At 39.2% G+C, this 12,809-nt stretch overlaps 1 protein-coding gene and 1 long non-coding RNA gene across 4 annotated transcripts in view; one reads left to right on the top strand and one right to left on the bottom strand.

Annotated features, from left to right (window-relative positions):
• PRSS12 (serine protease 12) overlaps positions 1–2,291 on the bottom strand; it is a 36,758-nt gene extending 34,467 nt beyond the window's left edge. Inside the window, exon 1 of the mRNA XM_062574052.1 lies at positions 1,991–2,291. Coding sequence (XP_062430036.1) covers positions 1,991–2,291 — 301 coding nt within the window. The remainder of the gene's footprint in view (positions 1–1,990) is intronic.
• Positions 1–12,809, top strand: part of LOC134139548 (uncharacterized) — a 58,380-nt gene that overhangs the window by 42,607 nt on the left and 2,964 nt on the right. For 2 of the 3 annotated variants that reach the window (XR_009958202.1, XR_009958199.1), the window contains one exon: positions 11,553–11,624. This is a non-coding gene — a long non-coding RNA (uncharacterized LOC134139548). Of the gene's footprint in view, positions 1–1,130; positions 1,797–11,552; positions 11,625–12,809 lie in introns of those variants that run through there. The other variant, XR_009958201.1, reaches the window with a different exon arrangement.

Genomic DNA, 12,809 nt, shown 5'->3' with positions numbered 1-12,809 from the left:
ATCTTTGCAGATAAGTCTCAATATTAAAGTCTTAATACTAAACCTAGAAAGCCAAGAGGTTTACAGATAACGCTTTACACATGCTATTGTATCTAGTTATTGCAGGTGCCTGATAACTGAATCTCTGTAAAGTCTCTCCTCTAGCTAAACTTCATTCTAACATTGCTTTACTTGTATTTCCTTGCTTCTTACATGAAAGGAACATACTCTGTCTTTATATGCAAACGAAGATATCAGCCCATCTTTGAGCTGATTTATTTCCATGTTCCACCTTACGCATTCTCACACATTCTCTAGTTCTGTGGTATCCCCTTCACGAAGACTTTTGGGCAGGTTTTTGGTCTGTTGAGGTCACTCGGAGTTTACCACCGAGTCTGACAGAAGCAGACGACCTTTCAACTGTAAAGTATTAGCTATGGTTCAGTAGGTATGTCCACCTTAACAGGAGCTACCCCGGAGTACGTTTTCTTGAAGAGACAAGGAAGAAAAAAAAAAAACACACACACACACCAAGAACTCGAAAAAGACCAAAGAAACAACTAAACTTAAATCATGCAGTATTTTTAGCATTTTTCACTTAAACTAGTTTATTACAGAACTTGCAGGGAATTTTGGAATTTACTTCAGTGACAGCAAGGTTATGTTCTTAGCAATAAAATGCCACATTCTGCACAGCTGTGACATACTGGTTCAAGAGCCTCACAAAGTACTTTGGGGACTAGACTAAAGAATTTTGAAAAGAGCTATAAATGTGGTAAACCAAATAATAATAATAATAAAACAACAGTGAGACCTTTTTTAAGGATGTAAGACCTTTTTTAAACTAAAGGATGTGAAGTCTTCTGAATTTTTTTCATCTGTGTCTAGCCATCTTCCATGGCATCAGCTGCCTGCTATTCTTTCCAAGGAAAGATCTGAAATGCATGGCGCCCTTCTACCTTCCTGAAGGGATACAGCATTTGACTTTGAACATGGCTTTGGAAACTGAATTTTTTTAATGCATAAATGAATTGTATGGACCTCAATGCCTCCATATGCTCTTCATGTGATATTTTATACCAATCTCCGTAATTATCACACTGTTCAAATTACTGTCTTTTTTTCTGTTCCATCTCTGACATACCTCCTAGGGCTATTGTTGGAAGAGTAACATAACCATCCTCTTCAGCGTCTGAAAGGGAATCCAAAAAAGGAAAGACTTCCACAAGAAGAGAGTTATTAATATTAACATTAGTAATAGACTTCCATGCTAACCTTGTGATATTACAAAATATGTAGAAGGAAGGGCAACAAAGAAGAACGTCTTTGTTTTCTTTACAGCAATTATGTCTGAGCATTTTTAGTATAGCTATAGATAGGACATAATTCTTATTTAGGTAGGACTTAATACCAGAGGGATGCAGAAGAAAATGTTTCCATCTAGTGAAGCCTTTTAAAGCCAGACTGTACATAAATATACTTAACCCAAGGGATTGGTGCCAAGACTGATGAAATTTAAAGCTGATCAACAGCTCAAGGGCTAAATGCTGAAATCGCTATCGAGTCGTTTTGCAGCAGGAACTTCCCCCGCAGCGCTCCTGACACAGCTGTCCTTGACTTCGCGGGAAGCGTCGGTCTCGGGGCAGGCTGCCCAGCTGCGGCTGCACCACACGCACCCGCGCTGCCTTGCAAACCTCACCGTCTCCGGAGCAGTAAGAAGAGTGGAAGAGATTACAGGAGCGGGTCGCGCTCGGAGCAGGGCAGCCTTTGCTTTCCGCTAGCGCTCGGCTCGCCCCGGACAGCCGCTTCCCGGGAGAGCCCGCGGGGGCGCGCCGCGCCCGGGCAGCGCTAGCGCGAGGGAGGACCTTCGCCCCCCGCGTGCAGCTGCCGATTTTAGCGCTTGAAACGTCCCCCCTGAAAGTCCTCCGGGCAAAAACCCGCTCCGCTAAGGCGCCGCGCGAAGGAAAGCCGCCCAGGTGCCGCCCGGCCGCCCCGGCGCCGCCCGGCTCACCTGGCTCGCAGTCAGCGCGGCCGCGCTCCGCCCGCCGCCCGCCGCCGCACCAGGGCCGTCCGCCGCCGCGCAGGGCGCAGGAGCTGCGGCGGCCCCGCGCCGCCGCCGCCGCCGGCCGCCACGGCCGCGGGAGGCTGGGCGCTGCCGAGGCGCCGGCGAAGCGCCCCGCGGCGGGGCAGCCGGCGGCGGGCGGCGGCGGGGGGCCGCGGGCGGCGGGCAGGCTGGCGGGGAGCTGCCCCAGCCCGCGGGCGCCGGGGATCGCGCCTATCACCAGCGCCAGCACGAAGCCGGCGAATGCCATGGTGCCAGTGCAGCCCGCTTTGCTCCATCGCCCCCTCCGCCCTCGCCCGGCGCGCCGAGGGGGGAGGCGGGGCGCGGCGCCCCGCTAATCCCCCGCCGCCGCCCGCCCCCGGCCCCGGCCCCGGCCCCGGCCCCGCCGCGGCGGGGCGGGCCGAGGCGCGGAGCCCCCGCGGCGCAGGGCGGCGGCGCCACGGGCGCTTGCGGCTACCTGCCGCCGGGCGCCCGTCGTCGCGGGGCCGCTGGCCCGCCGCGCTTGGGGATCCCTACCCGCCCCCTCCCGCTTGGTTTTGGCGCTGCCCCGACCCTCCCGGCACCATCACAAAGCGGCTCTGGGAGCCGGGGAGAAAAGCACCCCCGCCCCGCGGGTGGCGAGAGCCCCAGGCCTGTCGGCAGAAAACAAAGGGGCCGGGAACAACTGCTGCGGAGGGGGATGTCTTCGAGGGTTTAGTCTTGTCCCAGCTCCATGTGCGCTGAATAGAAATCCGCTTAATTCCAACCGCTGTGGAGTTTGGTACGACCTGGTCATCTCGGATTTCCGCCGCCTACCAGGATGGCCATCAATTAGTTTTGCCTTTTCGTCTCATACTGTTCAGTTGCTAGTTTGGGTTATTTATTATTATTATTTTAATTATCTCTGTGCTTAATCTATACTGCTTAAATTTTGCAGTCTGATGCTGCCTGATAGAGTGTTCACCTTATGTGGCAATTTGCCTGTAGTGAAAGTCTTTAGATTCACTTCTCCATAGGGTCTTTTTCCTCCCTTAATGTCTTCGGATGAAAAGCATCAGTCTGGCTTCTGGGTGAGCATATCAGTGTTTCCACAAACTTGCATTGTGACCAGGGTCTAAGGGAGAGTGTGCTTGCTGCTTTCCGTGTGGGATCCCATCTCCAGCAAAGAGTGTCCTTCCTTTAGCAGTCTCTATTCAAAAGGGCCAAAATGCAACTTCACTGATTTAGACTTTTGCTTGAAATAAAGAGGAGCTCCAGTCAAAGTCACGGACTTTGTCTGACGTCAAAGCTGCAGTGTTTGGTGTTACCTATATTCGTTTCATTTTAGTTCTCCTGATCTGTGATTAATTTGTTATTGCAACCTTTTGCTTGCTGTTTTAATCACTTACAAAGCAAAGGCACACTCCACTAGGGTTTCTACAGCAACATTTTAACTACGCCATCACATGTGTCCATTGCACTTCTGTGTGGATATGAGTGCACACATTGTTCTCTCTTTCTGACTTTTCTTCTGGGCATATGTATATGCATTAGTTTAGAACCTGTCAGGACTAGTAAGGGTTTGATTTGCTTTTGAAAAATTTTAATACGTACAAGATATTAGCCTGAAAGCAACTTATTATGGCCATTTATAAATTGCCTGAAAATTTGTTGCTGTCATGACAAGTTGGTTCCTTTTATCCTTTAGAAGGACTAGTTAAAGCCATGCTCAACCTGGCTGGTTAAAGCAACCTTTCTTGCCTAATAAACGTTTTTTGGCCTAAGCTCTTTTTTCCCCTTTAGCCAGGAAGAGCCAGTGTTCTGCTCGCAGAACGGGAGGAAGATAATGAGTATGATGAATCTTGCAAAACACTTCAGGCAAACCTTTGAGTTTAGTACTTATTCATGTATTCTGATTTAATTTATCTCCTCTAGGTGTGTGGGCCTGCAGAAATCTTCCAGGGAACTTTCTTTGCCTATATAGGGTGAGAGAGTTTGTGTTTGAGGTTGCAAAACAGTATTAAGCAAGGGAAAGAAGTGGTGCTGCACAGGAAAGAAGGCTGGGAAGCAACTTGAATTACAAATGAAGCCTCCAAAAAAAATAGTTTTCATAATGATCCCCTCCCAAGACAGTGTTCAGGTTTAATCAAATGATGAAGATGCACAGATTAAATCTTGAACATTTTAATTCTTATCATGATTGCTATTTTCTCTGTAATCATATGGAGAATGAGCCTCAATCTCTTTTAGCAATTGTAAAATAGCTTTCAGTCTGATGATGTGAGGACTGCTAACGCTAAGGGAAATACTAATTTTGTTAGAATTTACAAATTAAGGGCTTAGTCTGGCTTCTATTTAAAATATCAGTAATAGTTTCACTGTAAGTAGAAGAGGCCCTTTTCCAAAAACACTGAAACTGATACAGTCTGGTTTTCTCAGGGTTTATGCTCTGTGCCTTGACTGCAGTTTTGTTTTGTTTTGTTTTTTGGGGGTTTTTTTGTTTGTTTGTTTGTTTGTTTTTTGGCTGGGCCATTTATGAGGTCTCTCCCCAATACGGTTTCTTCCTGTTTGAACTGTAGGAGCTATTGTTGCAGCCTATCCTTAGGTTGTAACACCTACAGTTGCCATATAGAGTCACTCTCGTCTGCCTGGCTACCTACTCTCATTAAACTTGTAGGAAGCTCTTTATCTCTGTGACTTCTGCCTCTGTCACATTTGTCATAATCAGTCAACAGATCCAAAGTTACTGAGAAGAGCAAAGACAAAACAGCAGCTACATGGACAGACATAGCAATTTTAAGAATTTGATCCTTTTGGGCATCATACTTAAAATAACAAAAATAATTAAAAGCGTGTCTAAAATAAAACTGCATTATGCTTTAAGGATGGACGCTACCGTCATTTTTATAAATGATTCTAAAAAGAAAAAATAAAGGCTTATTACTCTGATATAATTAAGATCCTCTTAAAAATATGCCAAATATGAGACATTCTTAGTGCATTTGGTTTCCTTAAAAAGTTTTGGCTCTTCTGTATAAAACTGATGAAAGCTCATTCACAGGTTGAATTCAAAGAAGAAGGAATGAAAAATTATGTTTGTTGAATTAGAAAAATAAGCAAGCAGATGTAAACCTCAAAAGGTCTCAGTGGATCTGGATACTAAGTACAAATTTAATCTTGAAGTGTTAATAATGTCAGAAAAAAATATAGTATTTTCATACTGTATTTCATACTATACTAAGTATATAGTATATTTCATACTATACTAAAATATAGTATAGTATAGTATTTCCCAAAGTCTTGAGAAAATAACAAACCTTTGAAAATCGTACTAGTTAACTACTATACGAATGTATAGTAGGTATTCATATATCTACTACATGAATACTTCACATTATAACTGAACATGAGCATCGTATTTCGATTGTACTTACTATGCACAGAGGTAGTCCCTGTTGGCAGCAGTCTCATGGAAGTAAATGAAACAATGCTCATGGCTAAAGTCAGCAAATCTGTGCTGCACATCTAAAAATGTCAATGAGATTACTTGTAGAAAATCAGTTGCTAGAATGGGTTTTAATTTGTGCACAGTTTGACCGGGCTGGCTGTATTTTCCTCTCCTAATATACAACATCCCAAATACCAAATTGTTGATAGAGCAAGGAATAATAATTCATATATATGAACTGTATAATCAAAAGAATTGCTGTATTTTTTTGTATAGATTCCTCAGGTTGCCTGAGAAATTACTGAAATATTAGAAAATATCCCCATAATTCAGCAATACCAAGGGTTTTTCACATAAGCAAGTCATAAAAGTAAACTTACACAAAAGCTTCATTTTCCCTAATAGCTTCCATAAAAGAGGGTATAGGTTAGCAAAGGACTAAGTTTCAATGAATGGTTCTTGCAAACAGAAGAAAATATCTGACGGGTTATACATGCAAAAATGCAGTAGTCCTCCTGCATTTGGAAAACATTTAATACCAAAAATTTAAAATTCAGCTGAGGAATCAGCCTAGTTCTATTCCTATTTAAATCAATAGTAAAACTCATTATTAGCCTCTTCCTGTGTTCAGTAAAGCTGCATGCCTTTACTTCAGAGTGGCTTGTGCAGTATGCTCTCGGCATAGATTGTAGAAAAGCTGAGTATTTCCAGCTCTCAGTGGAATTAAGTTAAAATACTATTGTCAAGCAAAGACCTGAGTCAGTTCCAGCTTATTGACACTGATACCCCTAAATCAAATCCCTCTGGTGTTCCCTCCTGACCTGGTTAGAGTCAAACAAGCAATTTAGATGTGAAAGATGAGAGCAAGCATTGACTTCAGGCAGTGCAGAGGAAAGCTCAGTACCAATATATGAGAAATTCCCCCAGGAAATAAATGCAGGTACAAAGCAGAGAGAATGTGACCAAACAGCCAGACACAACAAATTGGACTGGAATGATTTTTAGAATATCTCCCTCATAATTTCTTGCTATAGTTTTTCACATAATCAAGTATGCTGGGGCCAACAGATCAACCACTGTATTCAACGGAAGAACTTGTGCACGTAACTTAGTGGGCTCTGAGTGACATCAGATAGCTCCAGACAGGGTTTAAATGAAGATGAGAAGTCGAGGAAGCAAGCCTCCACACAAAGGAGTTTTCCATGTTGAAAATAGGGCACAATATGGGTGCCATAATGAGTCAACATTTTTAGGATGTAAGTCAGCGCTCTTGTAAAATAATTTTATTCATTAAACTCATTCTTTTCAAAAAACAGAGGCAGCAGAAATTTGAAATCTTGCCAAGTCTGAGTCAAAATTAATTTGGGTTCATGCTTGTATGGAAGAGAATAGGCCTTTTGTATGTGATTATATATAAGCTCTATAGGGTGACCTTGCATTACACAGAATGTAACTGAACAGCCTGAGGTTTCCATTACCACATCATATAGTGTGCACAGTAATGAGATCACAGAAGAACCTTTTTTAAAGTGTTAAGTATTTTCTTGTACAACAAGCTAAATTCATATTACAAGGCAATAAGAGACTTGACTTCCTGGAACCATTTAGTAGTATACATGTACCTATAACAGGCTTATACAGACATGCATGAAATAATTCCATTTAAAAATGAAAGATAAATTGAATCATGCAGAATTAGTGAATACTTTTTGTTTAATATGCTGTGTGAAAAAAATGCTGTTTCAGCTGAGATAATTTTAGTGAATCCAAAGTAACTATGTATCATGTAAAAAGTATCACAGTTTTGCACAGAAAAAATGGATATTTGAATAACTGAATGAAACATGGAGATAATTCTGTTTGAAAAATATTTTTAAAACATAGAACTTCTGACACTTATTAGAAGTTACACGAAGAGAGAACACATAGAGGCATCTGAAAAGAAAAAAAAAAAAAACATCTGAATATCAAACAGAGTTTTTAATTTGCTCCATGTGTTTTACAGGTTTACCCATCTACTCAAATAGAAAGTCACATTTGGAAAATAACGTGCAAACGAACTACATTCAATAAAGGCTCTAATTTTACATAAATGTATACTCATTCTCTAATATATACATATCTACCTACTGGGATATCTCCAGACAAAATCTAGATTTCACAAGTACCATGTGTAAAATTTCAGATGACTGCAGCCATAATTAGTTTGTGCCATTGCCACTATTTCAGCCACACACAGGAATATCAAACTAATATAGCATACAGTCTTGTACATGTCGTTGCAGTGGGACAGTGTTTGAGGCGATGTTTTGTACTGTTTTCAGGAGCAACTTCCAAGTGCACTTTTATGCACCCTCCCTGCCCTTTAAAGGAAGCTCTGTAAGTGATTTATTCTGTGCTTATGCTGGACAAACAACCCACTCCAAACAAAAAAGATCAATGGGCAGGATACACCTTTGTTAAAACTTTAACATTTGTTAAAATGCTTAGCATCTTGGTTTAGATCCAAGACAGATAAGGTTAAAAAAAAAAACCACTCTTGTTGTCTTCAGTGTCATAAGACATAGATTTTTGACTCTTTTTCATGTAGAAAGTGGCCCTTACAAACCTGTCAGTGTTAGGTAGCCTGCCACAGAACAGGATGAAGCCTTGTTTATTCAAAACATCCACTGTCAGTGAGGACAACTGGTTCACAGAGCTGAGACATATGACCTTCTACAATTTCCTCTGACATTCATGGTGTAGAAGGTTTCCTGGGGTTAACAATGGTTTGTAAATGTAGTTGCATAAATAAATTCTTCTCTTACAAGTAATCCAGGTAGTCTTGTTCTAGTTATTTCTGTCTGGAATGATAGCAGGTGTCTTCTCTTTGTTCAGAGTTAATCTTTTGAAAACATTCCATAATAATATCTAATAATATTTATATGTGAAAAATAAATCTTTACACATTGTTGTGAAGTGTAAGTGCCCATGCAATGAAAACCACACAGCATAGAAAGCTAAGTCAGGCAAGGCTGGTTTGTGTTCTCATCTTCCATCTAAGCCAAATGTCATCTGCCCATTAGCAGCCGTGGAATTCAGGCATTTCTTTTATTTCCTGCAGGAATTTGTCCGTTTCCTGCAGGAAATCCAACAGCAGTTTATATACAAAATGTAAATAAAACTTTTTTTCTCCAGAGTCTTAGAGGGATGCAGGAATTTTTCTAGCACTGATCCAGAGTTAGATACATGCAGTGACTCTTCAAATATTTGATTTATTTTCATTGTATCATACAATTCTGTTACTAGGAATGAGAAAGTATAAAGCGAGTCAGAGCTGTATTTTATAGTTATTCATAATCTGAGCATATGTGTAATTTGTAATAAATTATATCTATAGCTTATTGAATGAAAATATGTAAAATAAGCATAAAAAGTGAAAAAAATATAAATACCTATGGGAGCAGGAATAATTTTGTCAAAGCAGCCATATTTAATCTCTTACAGAGTTTGAATTTCTAGATGTTTTTACTCTTGAAAAGCAGCAGGCACTTCAGATTAGCACAAACCTTACCATGAGGACTTTTGTTCTGCAAATTGGAATGCAAAGCAAGATGTGCTCCCTTTTCCATCTCTCCCCTCCTGTATGCCCATATAGCTATAATTTGGCTCTTTTGTTTATTTAACATAAAAATAGTTTGGTGGGTAAACACCCATTTTAATTTTTAAAAAATCTGTAATTTCTCTATACACTGCTGCACACTGTGCTTTTAAAAACAGAAGTTAATAGATTTGATTTTTCAAGACTCTGTGAAATGTCCCAGTAACATAAATACATTGCTATATATTTCAAGTGATTTACTTATTAACATTTTTCAATACACATTTTCCTACTGGGGCACAAAATAATCAAATATAATTCCTTCCCACTTACTGCTCTTGTGTCCATCTCCAAGTTCTGGAATAACTGATAATGTAAAGAATGTCACATTTTTCCAAAAGTATTTTATATCTGTTCTTTTTAGTCAGTACACAGAAAATCTTTTTAGAGGATTTCACCATTGTACATAACTTGAGTAGTTCATTGTATATGCACTTGAAAACAATCAGTCTCACAAAGTTAGAATGAAAAGAAAGCGTGATTTTGCCATATTTCAATGACCATTCTCTGTCTATCAGCTTTAAAAAAAGAGACTCGCACTACTTCCAGTATTGTGGCAACACTCATATGTTCCTTCTGCTAGGTGCTGCATACACTGGCTCCCTACTGAAACTGATGTGTGGCCAGCACTGGCAAACTTTAGTCCTGTGTATTTTTATTCTTACTTTCTTAAATATGTAACAACTTCAATTCGCTAGATAATACATGTAAAATTTAAAATGCATGTTTGTTTTTTCAAGAAGTAAACTGACAACTGCACCCCTTATTTTTAGTAATAGTTCTGGATAAGAATATCATTATTGTTTCACAGGAACACATTTTCTTATAGTTAATGGAGGGAACAAGGAAAAACATTTTAAACTAAGCTAATTTAAAGAGGTTGGGATTTATAGTTAACTGAAAAAAATAAATCCTGTGCTACCAAGAAGCAGTTTTAGAAATGGTAATTCTCACGTCACAAGGGTACCAAAGGAGCACTCAGACAGAACTAATCAGCACAGCTTCAAAATACATGATCTTTTTATATCCTCTTTTGGTTTTGTATTTGGAAGCACTAGGACTAATTTTAAATTTTTTTTTTGTTTTACATGTGATTTCAATTAGTTGAAAAGTTTCACTGTTAAGAAGTGGAGTGCGTTGTTGAGTGTTTATGACCTGTTTGCATTATTTGTTAATAATCTCATCAAAATCAGAGAGTTTTCTCATTTTAGTGAATTGTTTTGTGTATTATAAATACAAGCATGAGTTTGCCCATATGCTTTCCCATTTTATTAAGTACTAATCTCTGTAGTTCCTGGTTTAATTTCACATGTATATACAGAGCTGGAGCAACCATATTGTGTTGACTAGTATATTTAAAGAGATGCATAAAGATGTGCTTGATATTTGTGCCTCCTTGTGATATTTTTAGTTGAAATTCTGAAATGTAACTACATAAGCTTTAAAGTAAATAAGGTGAGGGTATCAAATGCAAGTGGGAGGAGAAACTGTACAATATGGGATCAGTCCTGACCTTGCGCTACGGCCCTTGCGGTTAGAACAATACTGGCATTGTGCAGATCTGCCATAGACATTTGCACTCAGATTGCCTTCATTACCACAGAATGTGCAAAATGTCTGGCAGGAGCTTTGCATGCAGACAACATGGGAAGGGAACAGTGAGGAAAGGGGGTGAAGAAGGGAAGATCCACTGCTGTAACTATTGGCAAAATGCTTTCTTATCATCTTTGTTGTTGGCTTAGTTATCCTTTACTCCTTCCTGACTTCTGACTGATCTCCCTTTCTTATCTCTCCTCTAAACCCTCTTGCCACATCATGATACTTTCCCCATTGCTATTTTTGATAATCTAATGCTAACATGGAATTTACAATTTACAGTTTTTGTATTCTAGTCATCTTGGCTGGAATAATGATTAATCAACTAAAAAGTAAAAAAAAAAAAAAAAAAAAAAAAAAGAAGAAGAAAAGGAAAAAGAAAATTGAACACATTGGATTATGAAAATCCATGGATTTTTGTATTCAAAGAGATACATGGAGACTCTACCTGTTTTTAAATTGACCAGCTCAGCCCATCATTTATTTACGTGAATAAAATAAACATTATACTACTGTGCACACCACCTTTTGTAGATTAGACTTCTAAACATTGTTAGTTTTAATATTTCCATATTTCCTGATATATTCTCATAGAGTGTAACTAAATCCTACTAGACTGATTCCCCAGGTTACATTAATTAAAGTATTGATAAGTTTGATAGTTGCAAAATCACAAAACCTCAGATTGTTTTTATTATGATAATTGTCCTATTTTGGAAAAAGATCTCAGAGTTTTGTTAGTTTGAACAGAACCTTCATTTGGCCCTACGGAATCAAATAAGTAACACCTGTTTGGAGCTGTACGAGGTGGAGTTGCAATTTGGATCATGAGCAGTACGTATTTGTGCTTTTTTTTTCTGTATATATAGGTTTTCCTTTCTGAAGCAAATTTCTAAGAACCCAAGAAAAGTAAAAAGGAACGTAAAAGCTCTGCCAAACATGTAAGTAAGTGAAACACTGGGAAAGAATTTAAACAACAAATTCAAGTGTATATTTTTAAATATTCTGCTCAAATAATATGCTGATGCAAAATACTCCACTGTAATCAGTTATGGAGATATCCAGGAAAACATTAAATGATACTGAAAACAAATTTAAAATGGAAAAGTACTGAGTATATGAGGTATCAGATAAAGATGGGTTTTCTGGAGTGCAAAGACTTCGGACATTTAAGATTTTCAGTATATAAAGCTATTATATATTGTAATATTCTCTACAGTAAGTTTATGTATTAACTTCTATTGCGATTTAATAAAAGCAAAACAATTCTGGGAAAAAAGTAATGATAGTATATTCATATAAAACGGGCACCAATACAGTATTTTAGACATGAAAATGTATAGGATTGTTTTGTAATCATGACAGGACACAGTTTTTGCCAGTAGGATAAAACTGGCAGTATAATTTTAATGTCTTGTGTGAGGAACAGAGGGAGAAAGCAGAATGATACATGAAATGTTTTCTCATCTTAGTGTAGATGGAGTTAAGTCTGAGAGTGAACAAACACTGAGGTGTTTAGAAATATGTTTTTTTGTTATTCAAAGCATAACAATTTCACACTTCTCTAACACTTTGAATTATAATAACAAAGCCAGCAGATGTCATGTAATTAGGTTTATACTGCCCTTGAGGGGAATAGATCATATTCCGCTCAGTGTTAAAACAAATAACTCCACTGAAGTTCCTAGTTACTCAAGATTTGCTCCTGCCTCACTAAGGGCTAATTTTGGGACTGTTTTTAAAATGAGAAGGCAATAAATACAGGTCTAGATGCACTATAACATCCATCTGCTTGCAACACAAAGCAGCACTCCTCCCCTCTTCACGTTCTAGTTTTTGAGGCATATATGCAGCTGTTTTGGTTGAAACGTTAGTTGTACTTTAACACAGCCTCTGAACACGATGGGGAGCCAGTAATGCTTGATCTTCAACTGACATGGGACTTGGGGGCTCAGGGTGCTTTTTTAGTTAGGATTTCTCACCAATTTAAAAGGAGGCTTGTGAATTAATTGTTGTAATTCACTAACTTTGTAAAAAGAGATAATGTGTTAATCTATTCATTAAAATATGGATGTAACTGTTGGTAAGCTATGTGGATGACTATAGTGTATAAGGTAGCATCACTT

This window comes from Rhea pennata, chromosome 4 (assembly GCF_028389875.1).
Source record: "Rhea pennata isolate bPtePen1 chromosome 4, bPtePen1.pri, whole genome shotgun sequence".
NCBI lineage: Eukaryota > Metazoa > Chordata > Aves > Rheiformes > Rheidae > Rhea > Rhea pennata.
Note: the sequence above shows the minus strand (reverse complement) of the source record. Positions and strands in the feature narration are given on the sequence as shown.